This window comes from Manduca sexta, chromosome 11 (genome assembly GCF_014839805.1).
Source record: "Manduca sexta isolate Smith_Timp_Sample1 chromosome 11, JHU_Msex_v1.0, whole genome shotgun sequence".
Lineage (NCBI taxonomy): Eukaryota > Metazoa > Arthropoda > Insecta > Lepidoptera > Sphingidae > Manduca > Manduca sexta.
The window spans coordinates 11,540,985-11,559,312 of NC_051125.1; the positions used below are offsets into that span (position 1 = coordinate 11,540,985).

The 18,328-nt window shown below is 37.2% G+C and overlaps 1 protein-coding gene across 1 annotated transcript in view; it reads right to left on the reverse strand.

Moving 5' to 3' along the window:
- The window catches only part of LOC115446169 (visual system homeobox 2), an 83,668-nt gene extending 66,119 nt beyond the window's left edge, over positions 1 to 17,549 (reverse strand). Inside the window, exons 1-3 of the mRNA XM_037437688.1 lie at positions 17,519 to 17,549; positions 17,245 to 17,298; positions 3,342 to 3,362 (exon numbers count right to left, since the gene is read on the reverse strand). Of these exons, the coding sequence (XP_037293585.1) occupies positions 3,342 to 3,362; positions 17,245 to 17,298; positions 17,519 to 17,549 (106 nt within the window). The remainder of the gene's footprint in view (positions 1 to 3,341; positions 3,363 to 17,244; positions 17,299 to 17,518) is intronic.
- Positions 17,550 to 18,328: the final 779 nt, after the last annotated feature.

Sequence of the window (18,328 nt, forward strand, 5' to 3'; positions counted from 1 at the left end):
ACGTTTAGCCAATTCTACAATAGACATATTTTGAAAAATATAGATGTTAGTCAATGTGACAATCAGACAGAACTGTAGTCATTTTATCTAATATGCTATTAATAAGTAATAAATGTATATCCTATTAAATTTTGATAAGTATGTATCATCCAGTCTTGGTCAACCATATTTTACTATGAACGAAATGTAAACCAGTGTATAATTGTAATATATTTAATTATTTATCTTAAAGAAGTGTGACTATCGTAGTTTAACTATAGTGGCTCACAAAATAATATACAACAAAACTCATATCTTTCAATTAAAGAACAACAAAAAATGTCATAATATTTTTTTCGACGCGACCCCACCATCGCACAGCGACATCTCACGGCGTATATTCGAACTTAATTTGAATGTTTATTATCCCCCAATTTCTGCGCGTAAGTTTAATAATAATTCTTTAATTTTACTGTGACCACATCCATTTTTTTACTTCAATGAAAGTAAATTTTAGATAAAAAATCTATTTGCATCAAACAGATTTTCGACTAAACTAAAAACTTAATAAATTGAGAGATAACTATAGAGCTAAATGAGAAAGCAACGTAAATCTTCTGGTTCCAAAAATCTCACCTGCAGAAACGGTTAATTACCTTGTCCTCAAAAGAGCCAAATTATACAATGATTCGGAATTTCCACGACACACGTGAAAATGTGAAAACTCAAAAGGAAAATACACGTGCAAAAATGTGGAGACGCAGCGCAATTAAATGAGGGTACGGTGGAATTGCCAATTTAGTGGCAACAAGCCAATTTGTGTACGTTAGGCGGGTTTATTTGATTTTTGATCGCGGCACCGCGCGACTTCACGCGACTCTACGCGGCTCTACGTGGCTCTACGTGACTACATGACAGTGTAGAGCACTGCCACAGTTTCAAATATACAGTATGACATGTAAGGCGTCTAGGCGGAACAAGAAATTGTTTTGTTTTTTATACATTTTTTTATTAGATTTGTCTCTAATATTGAGACTTCACTGTTTATTATGACTGGTTTTATTATTGCTTTTTTCTTTTATTGGTAAAAGTTGTGGCCCTGTGGGTTTTTCTATCGATAAATGCTGAACTACGTTTAAAAAATGTTTCTTTTTAAACATTCTCTTCATGCTCACTGTAACAGAGTTTCTAGTCTAAGCTATTCTTTAACATTCAGTCTAGTTAAATCAATCAGTTTTATAAATTATTATAACGTAAAAGACGGCTTGCAAGAGACAGTATTTTTATTAAAATGGACATTTAATACAACGTCTCACAGAAAATGAATATTATAATATTTTTTGTTGTTGACTGTGTTATGATGCTGTATGTATTTTACTGTGTCGCGGCGTGCTATGCAAAACGTTTGTAGGAGCGTGAACATGGATGGAATTATTTGTAAAAATGTTTCATGAGTTTTTAAATTTGTATGTCTGTGTAAAAAAATATTTTATGTAAAATCATTATACTAAGTTAATTACCTCTTACTAGAATACTGTATAGAGACAATAATATTAATTAGAAGTAACTCGGAAATTATTATTATTGATTTTATTTATTAAGATTAGTATCATTAAGACCACTAGTACGAAATTAATAAATAATAAATTATGTACAATTATTATAAAAAGTCTAAAAATGTGTTGGTTGGATAAAGTAAACTATTAATCCAATTCACGCCGTCATTTGCATGTCTCTTTCATCATCATCATCATCAGCCACAGGGTGTCTCCTCTGCTGAACATGAGCCTTTCACCTATAGGTATGTAAATATTTTTTATAGTTGAAAAATATATTTGTTATTTTTGTGCCAGGTCTGCATTATTGTATTCGTGTCTAGTAAAAGGTTTTACTAATACTTTACATTACCTCAAAAAAAATTGGGGAAGGTGCCCCAAATTTTTTATTTATTACTTATTATTTATACACATAACATCATAACAGTAAAAATACTAATGCGATGTTAAACAGACAAAGAAGATAATTATTAATCTTAACAACTACTGTCTCTGAACTAATTTAAGCTATTGTTTTTGGTTCAACGTTAATATTGAATTATGTGTTTTTTTTTCTGGTACTCTACTTTTACCAGCGCTTGTGCAGATTTAGAAGAAGCCAAATAATATAGTTTATGGGTATCAAACCAATAAGTATTTTTATTAAATGATTAACTATATCACTGCATCTGGAGCCTACAATTATGTCGTTAAATTTCAAACATGACCAAATTCATGACAGCTATATATGTAAGTGCAGAAACGCAACAATTTTATTGCAACAATGGTCAAGTCTATACTATAATACGAAATAGTTGTTGAGTTTTGTACTATTTAAGCGTGGAAATGTGTCTCTGAATTCTCAGTCTCATTTATATATTTCAAGCTTTTTATTAAAGTAAAGGAGGCGTGTGCCAAGTAGTGGGACAGTATGGATGAACTACCCTAGGACAATACAGGGCTGATTATTATTATTATATTAAAAATCAAATTGAATATGTATGGTGATGGCCTTTGAAATTTAATGATTCAATTAACGATTTTACGTTCAAGGAAGTGTCAAAAATACTCAGTAGTAGTTTATTGGCATTTTCATTAAAAAAGTAATTTTATAATGAGGCAGTAAATATGACCCAATAAGCATTGGTAAGAAAATTGGCAAGTTGTAACATAACGTGACGCAGGATATGTTTGTAACTGAGGCGACGCTTTACAAAGCCAATTATCTCTGAAACCAATAAGTAATATGCCCTGGTAAGTATTGTGTCTTTATCTATAGCTTGATGTATAGTATTTGCTGCCGAGAATTGTCCATGTAATTAATAGTGGCTCGAGTACCTGTAATATTCACGAGCCTTAAAATGATCACAAATAACTTCACGCCTTTTTCCGTTTACGGAGATGGGCACGGAAATATCACAATCATATCGTGCTAGATATGGTACGTCTTATGTAATAGTGGGCGAAAATGAACACAAACTGTATATTTTATGTTTTATAAGGTAAAGGAACCTTTGAATGACCGCATAGTTAAATATTTTATATAATTGTTTCGTGAGAAAATATAAAGAAAAACCTACGATTACATTGCAACGTATCTTTACATATTATAAACATTTAATAATAAAAGAACTTACAAAAAAATGTTATTATGTTTTTACACTATAAACGAAAAAAATACCAAAAACACGAATAGAGGACATTGTAGGAAGGCGACCTTTCTACAGTCATACTACCTTATATCTAATTATAAAAATAATGTGGATGAAAGGTTCAATTAAAATAAAAGCAGAAGCAGTAGTATTAATAACAAAAATCATAAATTACCTGAGTAGAGTTGTCGGACCGCTACAATTACATGAAACAAAACAAAATAATAATTAAAATAGGTTCTAACAACCGGGGAGTAAATAATAAAGAATAAATAATAAAGTCAGTAATTTGCATTAGGTAGATAGAGACAACTACTACAACTAGTCTATTTTAATACCAATTTGATAGCATGTCTTCGTACGAAACAGTTCATGAGTTTTTATAATTGAAAAACCGAGTGTGCGTAGAGCCGGGCCAGTTCGCTTGCATTGCACTGTAATTCAAATTGCCGCAGCTATCAGGAGAGCTACTGGTCTGTCTCATAAGAGTAGTATTTTTCTATATTCTCTTGGCGTTAGAACTAAACTGATCATATTTATTTAATAATATTCCCTAACAAACCTGCAGATTGAAGCATTAACACGAAACCTCACAAAAACCCAACAACAGGACAATAAGTGACCACGCAAACGACGGACTTGTCGAAAAATCGCGAGTGTGCGCTCGATATCACATTACATCTCGCTTGTTCCCACAGAGCGCAGGTGTTAATAAAAATGGACCAAAAACGATGAAGCTCGCACAAAGCGGCGGCATTGTCCGCGGCGCGCACCGCGGCCTTTGTGCGCAGATATTGTGATCTCCGCAGACTTTTTATTCAGCGCGATTCGGTCCAGTTTTTTTGAGTTCCGAGTGACGCACTCCACGAAATGTCTATAAATTAGCCCGCCGCGCCGTGTTTGTGCCGATTTCGTGTTAATCCTCGTAGAAAATTAAATTATTTGTTCAGATGACAGTAGTACATATTTCGTAGTTCAGATAATAATAAATAGAAAATCTTCACGTATTAAAACAGTAAAAAAAATAACCATACTGTAGTTACAGTAACAAAAATGTTAATTTGATTTGCTACAATTCAGATAAACTAGTGGACTTGAACTATTTACCCACTAAACATGTTGTAATACCAAACTCCATGACGCAACACTTTCATAATCATTTATTTACCACAGATTTGCTACAATTACAACAATTGTCTTGAACAAATAGTGTTCAGTGAGACAATATCGTTCAATTAGTCCAAGCGCACAAACAGTAAGGACTTACGCAATAATCTAACAAACACAATTAAACACATTGTTGGGTTACGCACTTAGTGCTGGGCCACATACGATACTTAAAGCGATTCTTTAGTCTGTAATGATACTATGCTAGCGACGTACTTTTATGTGAACTATGATAAGCAATGACGATGGTTGCCGTCACCTTTATTCGACATTTAATGATGCTTTCTAGCTTTGACAACACGAAAGCATGGTATATAAAATGAGTACGCATACACTCACGCCTTTTATAAGCGAAGGACTAGGCAGAAGCGCTACTTGTGCACCTACATTCCGCCATGTGTATTCGATCCCATGATGTGATAGGGGGCGAGCCTATCGCCACATTGGACACAAATTCCAGACTTTAGGCTGATATTGAGTAGAAAACCGAATTTCACTTTGTCCGACCCGGAGTCGAACCCAGGATATCAACACTACAGTCGTAACGCAATACAACTACGCCACCGAGGCAGTTAACAAAAAATATTAAATCATATATCAGATATGAAAAATATGTACAATCAATTTAATTAATTGATATTGGTACAGTCTACGTACAAAAATCGATTAGGGTAATTATAATCTTGTAAATATATGTTTTGCGTTGGATACCAGATGCTACATTGAACTTTCTTTCGCTACATTAATATACAAAGCGATTAAATCGCTGAATGTCTATATGTAATGACCCTTAACTGTGTAAACTATCGGTGTATCGGATTGGCCGTTAGAACTTGTCAAGGACATCACGTTGTTCGAATTAAATCACTACGCAATACACGACAATGGCGCTGTATCAATTAAAATAATTTGTTTGAAAATATGGCGTTTTGTTTGATTTACTATTAGATTACTTTATAGAAAAATTTGCTCTTTTATTGTAATTTTGTATTATGTATTAACAGGTTTAAATGCTATTATGAAAGTAATTATCACGTATTGTTTATTAAACTGTTTTATAAATAAATTATAATGGTCTGTCTTCCTCGGTGGCGTAATTGTACGTACACGGTACGAGTACGACCAATACGCTGAGGTCCTGGGTTCGAATCCCGGGTCGAGCCAAAAGTAATTGTGACTGGGTTTTTCCATCTTAAAACATTACTCAGTCACAGCTTGGAGTCAGGTAGTTGGTGATGTGATACCCCTCGGAAAGCGAGTAAATCCGTTGATCTTGCGCCTGATCCCTCTGCGGTCATGTCGGATTGCCGTCTCACCGTCTCATAATGTTCACCATACCACCTATATGAAATATAATCACTAAAGACACAAGTTAGCGAGCAAGCTCAAATCCGAGATGGTTGGTGCTCACTTGGGGAGGTCTTTGTTCAGCAATGGACAGGCTCAAAAACCCAAGTTACTAACTCTCCATCCCTAGTTTTCTTTTATTATTGGAAAGGAAATAAGAAAAAAGCATGTTATTAGCTTGTTATGCATAAATGACAATATACGGGATTATGATGAGAAAAAATAAGGTATATTAAATATGATATTTGACACAGTAAAATATGACCTAAAACCTCAACATCCCCTCATCCATCTATAAATCAGTTAGCAACACACAAGTAGCACACCACACCGAGATTAATCTAATAAGTGGCGCTGGCTCCTCTTTTGCCGTCTTTGCAGAAAGAGCCGTAACCGCATTACGCTGTCCGGCGCCAGCTCATCACAGGCAACACCATTACATCTATTTAACGAGGTAAATACCCCGGCATTAAGGCCCCGAGCGCGGAAAACCATCGGGAAATCATTTTTCGGGGGCGCAAAGCCCCTCGGGGCTCGTTATGAGAGGGGCCCGCGGGCAGGGGCCGCGCGGGGGCGGGGGGGGAGCGAGCGCGGGCGGGGTGCCCACGTCACTTTCCGCAATTTTTGAAAACGATATTGTTGTGAAGCCCTCCACGTGGTGACGTGGGGCGAGGAGTAATGAGGTAAAAATATACTCGGCACTCTGATACGATGTCCAATTTGTTGGGGAAATAAGTAGTTATTTTTATTGAACGTTAGTACCGGTTGTAGATTGAAACAGCGTAATTAGGTTAACGTTTCCAGAGGAGTCTTTGAATTTGTACATAAGAATGACTAACAAGATCTATAATTGAAAGATTTTTATATATTATAAATCTTTGTCTATATGTTGGGATCTTATGACTAAGGTTTCAATAATATTGTTTATTGTAACAACTTTTCCTAGAAAACAACGTTATCATTAACTTTCAACTATAAAGCACAGAGGTTGTCACAAGGAGACAACATTCAATGCCCTTCAAGAGCACAGATTTACTTATCAGTAACAGATCCAGACTGACTCCTACGTCTAGTTACGTTTTCAACTTCAAACGCGATGACATACTGAATCTCTATGTGTTTGTTTTTCGTGCATCGTGTGATGGGGAGGTGAGCGGGGAAGGCGGGGGGGGGAGGTGCTAATGTGTTAAACATGCGACGAAACTTTGTGACAGACTGATTAATATGGATGGGGGCACATTAACCTTTGAACTGCACGTCCTTGCTTCGTCAGATTAAATCGCTGTGAAGGGCAGTCTATACTTGATGTGTGATTTACCACCTGTATGGTATTTTTATATAACTAAATTACGAGACGAGCTAGCAGCTCGTCTAATATCTACAAGAGTGTTCATAAACAGTAAATTACAAACGTAATGCTCGTCAATATGCCTTGGGCTCGTTTGTACGTCTTTTCCTTCAACCTAAAACACAAAATTGCTTGCATATTGATGCTTAGCGGCAACATAGGCATTGTGGTGGTAGCCACTCAGAGCGGTATATATGTGACATGTTGAATTCTTTGTTTGGATCACCTAATTCATCAAATTTAGCATACGCTGGGCACATTAAGCCTCTATCTCTAAATACATGTTTTGCAATACTCATAAGTGGCTCGAATTTGTGCTGCAGAGCGTGGTAATTTATCGATAATCATGGCACAGAAAACCGCTGCACTGTATGCTGATACGCCTCAACCATGGCTGGTGGTAGGATATATTTTATATTCGCCCGGATAGCGTCCACCGTACACAAGGTTTTAAAACCCGCCATAGTGACACACGTAAGTGTGTCACGCTCCGGGATCAGCCTGTGTATATCCGGTCCTGCAGGCCGGCATAATTGTGTCGACTGTTGAGAGGTAATCATCTCTCAGCCTACATTCTATTGGACCCTATACCACTTACCATCAGGGGCAGTGGGGTCACTTGGCTGTATAAAAAAAAACAGCCCGTTCAACCAAGCGTAAGTTTATGTAATGGTAGAAACCCACATAATTATCTAGTACTAACTTTTGCTCGCGGCTCCGCCCGCGTTATAAAGTTTTTCAGGCTAAAGTTTTCCGTTATAAAAATAGTAGTTTCCCGGGAGCCTATGTTCTTCCCAGGGTCTCAAACTGTCTCCATACCAAATTTCATCTTAATACGTTAGGTAGTTTTTGAGTTTAACACGTTATGGCAGACTGATGCAGCGGGGGACTTTGTTATATTATTTAGAACTTTTTAAGTGAAACAATCCCGTCATACATCATTGTTGCATAACTTTAACCGTTTACGCAGCGCAGGCAACGGAAGCTCTCAAAACTCATAATTTTCCCCGTTTTTGCAACATGTTTCATTACTGCTCCGCTCCTATTGGTTATAGCATGATGATATATAGCCTATAGCACTCCAGGAACAAAGGGCTATCCAACACAAAAAGATTTTTTCAGTTCAAACCGGTAGTTCCTGAGATTAGCCATTACTGCTCCGCTCCTATTGATCATAGCGTGATGATATATAGCTTATAGCGGTCCACAAATAAAGGGCTATCCAACACAAAACGAATTTTTCAGTTGAAACCGGTAGTTTCTGAGATTAGCCATTACTGCTCCGCTCCTATTGGTCATAGCGTGATGATATATAACTTTGAGCACTCCACAAACAAAGGACTATTCAACACAAAAATATTTTTTCAGTTCGAATCGGTAGTCCCTGAGATTAGCCATTACTTCTCCGCTCCTATTGAATATAGCGTGATGATATATAGCCTATAGCTCTCCACGAACAAAGGGCTATCCAACGCAAAAAGAATTTTTCAGTTTAGACCGGTAGTTCCTGAGATTAGCCATTACTGCCCCGCTCCTATTGGGTATAGCGTGATGATATATAGCCTATAGCACTCCATGAATAAAGGGCTATCCAACACAAAAAGATTTTTTCAGTTTGGACCGGTAGTTCCTGAGATTAGCCATTACTGCCCCGCTCCTATTGGGTATAGCGTGATGATATATAGCCTATAGCACTCCACGAACAAAGGGCTATCCAACGCAAAAATATTTTTTCAGTTTGGACCGGTAGTTCCTGAGATTAGCGCGTTCAAACAAACAAACAAACAAACAAACAAACTCTTCAGCTTTATATAATAGTATAGAAGTATAGATAACCTCGCGTGCGCCGGCTCCGTTCAAGCGTGAACATTTAAAAAGAATAGCAGTAAGCACAAGAGTAAGCACATTTCATTAAATGCGTTCGCTCCATTACCTTCGACGCTGATCGGATTCTGGCCTCATTGAGGTACTCGTCGTCTTTAGATATATCTGTACTGTCTCTCGAATGAGATCCTTAGACCGTGGATATATTTCTTCTGTGTAGTGTCTTTCATAAAACGATATAGTAATAAGTAACTTGACATTGAGATAATATGAAATGTCTTAACATAAGAGTAGGATTATAATGTAAATTGTATAACATAATCTCACGCCTATTATTCGCAGAGGTAGACAGAGATTTCACTGGTTCGCGCCGTACTTACTTCCCACCCAAAACGTGATAGGAGGCTAGGGATATCAATATCGGGATAATTTTTATTTTAACGTAAATCAAAAGTATTTGAAAAAGGAATCATGCAGAAATTTTAGTTGCCTAGAAATCAAATCCAGAATCTCGCAACAGCTCAACTCGTTCACCAGACCAACGAGGCGGTAATAGGCATTGATCAGTATTGGCAAGTTGTTTGTGGGGGGAGGAGGGAGAGCTTCTCGGGGCGGGGACTGCAGCGGACACCAACACTCAGCAAACTCTATTGGCTCCTTTGTTTTACGATCAACGGACATATAAAAATATAGAATAGCCACCAAAGTTAGTTCTCTAGTTATAATGAACCTTTATTACAAAACCAACTCCAAGTTAACAATCTTCAGGAAGAGGTTTATTCTATTTGGGACCTTTTCCGAGTTTGTTGACATTTAAATTTAAAATTATTTTCGAAAACAAATGACACATCTCAACTAAAGATTTATTAAATTGCGATCCTTAGTATCAATCTCTAGTAGAATGTACAAAAATATTCGAATATACTACATAAAGTAATTACGCATAAACAAATAAACAGCAATAAAAAATAAATAAAAACGCAAACGCAACATTTCTTTTCAAATAAAGACTGGCTATAAACTTAATTTCCCCAACTCCCATCTAAGGCCACTGATCGCAAAATGATTTGAACAACGTCTGCTTTGGCCGGATAAAATGATTCCTATTGCTAAGGCGATAAGGGCGAAAAGTGTGCGGAGTGTTGTTGGGCCGGTGTCCAAAATATCAAAGTGAAGTGAGAGCCCATTAGCAATTATAATAGCTACTGTCCTCAGCGCCGGCCGCTTCGCAGGGCTGCTAGCTCTCGGGCACAGAAATAGTACGGATTAAAGCTACTATCATTATTTTAAATGTATGAGGTAGAACGGTAGGCTCGCCTTCTATCACATCATGGAACATATATAAACTCATCGAATAGGCACAATACTTGTGATTCGGCATAACTCCGGAAATGAATGGCACGAGCTTATATTATTCATCTTTATGAAGGCTATTAAATGTACTCTTTATTGAACTACTCTAAACAAAAACAAAAAAAAACTGTATTTTTTGCGTATCCGTATCATATATTGTAGTTTATACTAACTGATTTTGAAAAGAGCAACACTAGAGTTTCTTACCCGTTCTTCTCTGGTGAGAAATGCTTTCCGAACTGATGGTAGAGTTAATATTGACTAATCTAAACAATGTATATCATTTACGGGGTCAAATAAATTCTTTCATTGAATTAATATATTCTTAAATAAATAAGTGGTCTGAGCTGCTAGATTATACATAACATGTCTCTAAGTACCGTCAGTTTTTACCTTAATACGGAAAAGTGACTCTACATCTAATAGTGGTTGAGTGACTCTACATCTAGTTGGTTTAAATGTGTTAGTCTGTTTTATTGGTAACTGTATACCGATCTGGCTGATATTTACATACGATTATAATACAGCAGTAAGTTTATGTTATGTCTTATATAAATAAATGTGGACTTAAGTCACATTTGACTACATCATAATATGTGAAAACATACAGGCAGCCCTGTCCAGTAAGTGCCAGCTCATTAGGCGGCGCGCCGTCCCGAAGACGTCCCGGAGGCTGCGCTTTGTTGGTTAATTACTAACACCCCCCCCCCCCCCTCCCGCCACACTCCGGCCACCTCGCCGGTCGACACACTTCATCAGCCATCGATCGGGCACACACTATCGTGTAATTCACCTGTTTGCCGGCCCATTAGCCGCGAGTTACCGGTCTCACCGGGGATTTATTGCTCGATTACTAAAGATTTTCTGGTACAGTTAATAAAGTATATTACTGCAGTTGTTATTACACCATGAATTGGAAGTCCTCTACAGTCTAAACGTACAGTATATTCTGAAATCTAGGTATAGTTAGTTTAATGAAGTAGGAAAATATCCTGGGATTCTCACCCTCTACTGCCGCAGAACAAAAACTTCAACCGACGTAGAAAGCAAATTGAGAAAATATCTAAGGTAGGCAATAGTTTTTGTGCACTTTATCATCATACACCTTAAAACAATGACACTGCGGAAATACTTTATAGATTCTAATCTAGGATGTAGGGTACAGATTTTTCTACTACAGCAATTCATTAGCTATAATAACTTCTATCAACACACATTTGCCAAAGCTTCACATGATGTGGGCCAGCCGTAAGCCAAATTATTATGAACATTCTTCAGACCGACTTATATATTGAAACTTGGTAGAAATGAGAGGCATAATAAATCGGTACAAAGACCTGAATCAAACCAATTGGTGTTGTAGTTGTAACTGGACACCAAAGTGATGGGATGATGGATTCAGTTCTCATGTTGACACAACACTCGCCACCGACAAGTAAATTAACGCAACGACTTGTTTCGCTTTCACAAACAAGGGTCGAAAGTATTACTCGTGATGCAATCAGTGATGAATTGATTCCGCATGATGTTATAGAGGGGACAAATGTACCAGAAGGTCATTTAGGTCAATTTATAAGAAAACTATATGTTGACTAGACGTATGTTGTTGAAGCCTTATGCTTACCGAATACTATAAATGTATCTAGAAGTCATGATTTTCCAATGTCTAATACCAATGGTGAAGGATTCATATAATTTGATTCCTGTCGGTTTCCCTTAATGTAAAATATAATTATTATTAGAAACATTTGAAGTCCGCATTTGCGTGTATTAGTACCTATATGTGGAGTGTTCCCTTTCGAAAATGATCACCTTCTCATACAATATATCCTAACTTGTATATGCTCTTTAAATAATTACACGTTAATTGAAATAATACATCATTCCATTATTATAGTAGCAGCGTACTAATCCAATGAATCACGTAGTTTTAATTATCACATAAGACAACTTACACTTGAAATGGCGATATTAGTTCATGCGACGGATATAGCACGAAATAACGATCGGCGAACCATAACAATAGATACGTCTACCTACCCCTTCACAGCTAAAGTGTGAACATATGTATGCCATAATACAGTGTTTTACAACTGGCTCGCATTCATAACTAGTCGGTTACGTGGCCGCTACTAAGAATGAACGTACTCCCACGGCAAATGAATATTACCCCAAAATATAGTGCAACGTGAGCCGTCAGTTAATTGCTATGAAAGTGGCGGACAAAAACATTAAATATACTTGTTAGTTGTTATTATAACGCGTCGCCACTTAGCAGGCGAAAACAGCCCGGCTTTGTCACCCAACACTCAGCTCAAAAGCACGCGATAATGTACCTTACAGTGAAGTAATAAGGACGGTTTGCGGGGTTGTATAGTTGCCAGTCGCTACTCATCTTGCTGTCACACAAAAGTATTCTTCAGTGGTGTTTATAGTAATCGAGAAGCTTGTGTCGCCGCGCTCCGGGACGCGGGAATGTAGCAAAAACTCACCGGGATTCTCGAAAATATGTTTCATTTAATGAGAGTGTTAATGATGGCACTCGAATTTGTATTTAATTGAGTCGTACTAGTAGATTGAGTCGTGTTTTTGCTTCGTACATCAAGGTTTTTTTTCACGGTACGGAATTTTTATGCTATCAGAGTATAAATAAAAATATCTTAATATTTTTTTACCCTGTCACATAATTTCTTTACCTAATGGTATCTGTAGGGTATAAATAAAATATCCACTAGGGAAAAAAAAGTCTCTTTATTGCTATCTCACTGTCTGTTCACAAGAAGATACTTAATAGCTGTTTTGCTTTTTTTCAAGGGGTAAATGGGTGTACTTGTCATTTCGGTGTGTATAAGTGTGTCTGAATTCTGTTTTTTTTAACATAGCTTGCGATATCACAGATTAAGTATAATAGATTCCAATTAATATTATTGAAAAACAAGACTTGAACTTTGTGTAAAAACATATTCTGCTTGGCGACTATACCACCTTTATATTATTATATTAAACCTAAAACTTTAGTGCTCTTGACTCTATCACATTTATATATAACACGTGTTTAAAAAAAACAAATTATACTTTTCGTAAAAGGTGTCCTGTAGTGCCCCCTTCTCCCTTACGCCCAGCAATCCATTCATACTTTTTGTAAAAAGATACAATATCTGATAGTTCCCGCGAGTCCCATCCCTACGATTTGGAGTACTCGCTATTGGTTTGACGAATGAGTAGTTCGGGTGTGATTTTTTGCCTGTTTGGACACGGTAGTGGAATTTGTGAGTCGTGACGTCACTTGACGGATTACTGCTGTCAGCGGGAAAAGTTACTTCGCAGATGGTTACATTAGGGAGTATGAGGATTTTTTAGTTTCGGTTTCGTTTTGGTAAGGGATATTTTATAAGTTCAATTTAAATATTTTCTTTGAAGCACCTTCCGATACAAAGGAGCAAAATAAACTTAGCAAGCAGCCGTTACACCAGTTGCATTACTTCCTATGCATCTGAAAGTACATGCATATAAATAAGTACGGTCATCGGTCATATGTCAATTTTCTGAGCATAAATTATCGTATGACTAGCTAGGTACCTATCACATTCACATTCACCATGACTTTTTTCAATGCGGATACCTGACCTTGTTACCCACCATGAAATGGTGAACAAAATGGCACCTGACGGTATGAAACGAGTTCACCAATTATGTACTAGGACCAATAAGGCCACCGACCCACCTCAACCATGACTCCACAACAATAAGAGCCGAAAACAATGGGGCACCCTAATTTTCAAATAAAAAATGGCGGCGTCGTCTAAACAATGGTAAAGGAAACGGCCATCACGACTGCTTTTGTTTTAAAAAAACAATAAAAAGCGGCCATGATGCAATGTCAAATCGCGAATACCACCCCGCGGCGACGTAAATATGAAATTGGCGCGTAAAAATGGCGGAGGCGATGTTTTTTACAAATGGCCGCCGGCGGTCAGGTGGTTTGGCGCGCTTTCACATCCATAGAGCCAGGTGGCACGTGACGCGGACAGAGAACATGTACGGCGGAATGGCCTTTACCTGTTTTATATGCTATATGTGGGCATAAATCAAAGCAGTATCATCTCATTAGTCTGCGAATTAGGACTATGGGCTGTGAGGTTCTGAGTTCGATTCTCAAGACAGTCAATAAAAATATTTTGTTTTGAATTTTAAAACTTTGACCCTTAAAATCAAATTTTACTTTTACAATGGCAAGGAACCATTCAACTTTAAAATATTATTATTGAGCATAAACATCAATAAAAACCGCTGGCAGAAACAGTCAAAGGAAATCCAAAACTTGTATTGACATTAACTTCATTTAAAATAAATATAATTTTTTTCAGAACATAATAAATACTAAATGATTTTATTTACCTTAGACTTATTGATAATTCTATGACTTAAAAAAGAAAATGTTTGTTTATGCTAAACTAATGAACCCGTCGGATTTCTAAAAGATATTTGAGCAGAAATCTGTTCACTAGGCTCTTTGTACATATTTATAAAAATGTTTAAATGTTTGTTACAAGTAAACGAAAAATGGTCGAACACATTTTTGGCACATAGATAAACCATTTCTTGGATTAACATAACTCAAGCTACTTTTTATGTCAGAAAAGTAAACAGTGGAAGTTTTACTTCAGGAAATCGATCAATGCTGCGACAGTTTACAATATTATATTAAAAGTATAATAATAGAAATTTACTTCATATATTTGAAAAATAAAATTCAGGAATTCAATCGCATCCATACCGTTTTTCTCATAAAAACATGCTTTTTTATAATTCATAACATTGGTAAAATTTATGTTCATAAAGTGGCACGATTTCCAACAGACCCGCATATATAATATATATAAGTAAGCATAAAATAATCATAAGTTAAAATACAATTAAATATATTTATAGATTTTAACCAATACTTACAAACACAGTGAAATGATTTATAGTCGTTGAATCATCCCCTAACTAGGGCCTAGCGCTAGACTATGCGTGTGTCTGCAGCGAGATTGGCAGCACACAGCGCATTCAGTCGCCCCACGCGGCGGCACAATGTCACTCAGACAACTCACATGTCATATAAACTTGTTAAGGCAATGAAAATACTAACATAATTACTTTAAGAGCGAATGAAAAATCGTAAAGAAAAGTGAATATTTTTGGGTGGTTACCATAAGACCTATTTGCCTCTTATAAAATGCATAGTTTTTTTTATAACCTTTCCATTAAATCATTCCCTTTGTTGTGGTGGTCTTTTATTGTATAACCAGTAGAGTTCTGTAACCAAACCCAAGCGTAAACAAAATTTGTGGTTTTTGATTTTTGCTGGTGGTTGAATATATTTTAGATCCGCCCGGATAATGACTACCGTACATCAGGTGTTAAAACCCGCCATAGTGTCCCATATAAGTGTGTCGCGTTCCGGGATCAACCTGTGTATATCTGGTGCTAATAGGCCTGGCATTATTGTGTCGACTATCCAGGGGTAATCATCTCTCGTCATCGATGTTCTATTGGACCCCACTATACACACCATCAGGTGAAGAGGGGTCACTTTGTTGTGACCGTCTAAGAAAAAAAAAGTGAAAAATCATTTATGTTTTCTGGGAAAGGAATTTCTTTTCAGTATTATAAATGATTCTTAATAATTTTGAAAGTTATACACTACTGGTTTTTGAAAAAAGGCTTATTGAAATTACTCTAATTATAAACCCAGTCTTCAACGAATTCATTTTCGACCTAAGTAGGAATTAGGGAGAGTAATCCATACGAGTCGCAGTTGTCTGTGTTGCACCAAGAGTACTCGTACGGCCGCGGGCTCGGGCTGCGGGCTCTGTGCTCTTGTTCAAGCACCGACGGTGGCGGCAGTACATAGCAGAGGCGGTCCGTCGGCTGCCGCATTAATCTCATTGACTTGGTAATTCCGCTCGCACAGCGCCTTAACCAGACCCCACCTCGCATTATCTTTATCACGCCAGTAATTTGAATTTCACACGGTATTTTCTAAAACCTCCCCTCTGGTGCGGTAACGTCGCACGTCCAATCACACGCCAATCGATTAGGGTCCTTACCCAGATTGGTTTAGGACTAATTTTCGTGGAGCCCACGTGTTGGCATGTGAGCCGCGCCGGTCGCCGGGGCGGGCGGCTGCGCGCTGACGTTTGGCGTTTGCCGGATTCATTACTGAGACAAAGCCGGGTGTGTGGGGTGAGGGAGGACGACATGAGGGATGCCTCCCCCGCGCGCGCGCCGCCCGCCCGCCGCCCGCGCCTCCCGCGCGCTCCCTCCCCGCGGGCGCCCTCAGCCACTTTCCTAAATCAGTGGCAAAGGTATTGTCTTGCGGCGAAACTTTTGTCGTGGCTCGTAGGTGCGTAGCGGCGGCTGCGCGCGAAATTAACTATTTCGCGCTTTCATATGACGCGCCTTTTTTACATTCATTCATGTATGTATGAACGAGGGGACTCCCGACTATTATATTTTTAATTATGTCTCCGTTTTTCGGCGGGAGTGAGAGCGGGAGGGCTTGTTGCTCAATTGGTTACAAGCAGCTCGAGTTGCTGATATATTGGAATAACAAATCCATATTACAAGAGAAAGCATATATCTCTGCTTAAGTCTATGGCATGTAGAGCGCTAAGGAGTTAGTAATTGATCTCAGATTGTGGCAATTAAAGCCTGATTATGATAAAAAATTATAACTAATTGCACATTAAAGGCCTGATTCCAAGTTTCAAGTAAATTTTATGTTACAGTTTTTGTATTAAATAGCCAATGTAGATACTACTTACTTTATTTTTATTTCTTTGTGAGCATAGATTAGAGTCTGACTTTTCCATGTGGTTATACATTTATGTGAACGATAGCACTTATTCAGAAGTTATGAAACGAGCTCTAAGACTGCTTGATTAAGAGACTAATGACACTCATAATACCAGTAGAAACTATTGTTTATTTCGTGCGTAAAATTATATGCAAACACCTTCACTTTTGTATTGAAAATTACAATATTACTGACCTGTGAGATGCGGCTGCGAGGTAGGGCTGTACGGCGACTTGATCTGCGGGAACCCTGCGAAAAACAAAACGTATTAGTTACCAGGTATATATACAGCTTATTGCTCATCGTGGTAGCCTACAATCAGCAACCATCGGCCGCGTGCAACAGAATAATACTAGCTAATGTAGAGCCTTAGGCTTTTTGCACAATGTCGGAGTAACCGCTAATTATTAAATATAATATAGGACGGCTAAATACAAATGTAAAGCCCCGAAATAAATAGTAAACTAACGAGTGCATTCAGAATGGTCTGAGTTATACATTACCTAGCGGATAACATGTACTTAAACATTGTAAAACAGGCCTATAGTACTAGACCGTATACTCGCTTTATGAAATTTTATTAACTAAACATTAACAAATAAAACATTGCAAAGGACCCATTGTACATTTTCGACACTCAATCTAGAACCTGGCTCGTCCGCACCAAATTCGTTCAATGGTATCTCGTTTACTTTAAAAATCATAATAACAAGGAAGACAAGTAAAACGTAACACGCTGTCTGAACAGCGAAGCAAAATAAGAGAGTAAGCAAATAAAAATTGCGATTATTAATTAGAATTTTTAAATATAATCAGGCTTTACTTGTCACAATCTGACATCAAATAAGCAATTTAAGAGTAGCTCGGTCAGTTAGTGCAATCGAATATTTAACCACGTGTGAGAAATGCTACTAGTGAAATAAAATGCGAGTTACGACATAATCACTATGCTCCTGAAAAGAAATGTATGATTGTGTATTTTCTACAATTAATTACATGTTAGTAATCGAATAGAGTATATTCAGGCAATGTGAAAAAACTCTTTAGGTTTTTGAAATCAGCTGTTTGTTTCCTAAATAACCTGCCACATTATAGATATAACCAAAACAAATTTTATACCTACTAAACTTTACAACGTTAATGTAAGACAGAAAAAGAGAGTTTATATGAGAAATGAATAGTCAAGCCGCAAACACCCTACTTCTTAATTATAATTCCCTTAAAATAGTTCAAATGTTTTAAATGATTTTGGAAATACAGAGTAGTAAAATAATTACCT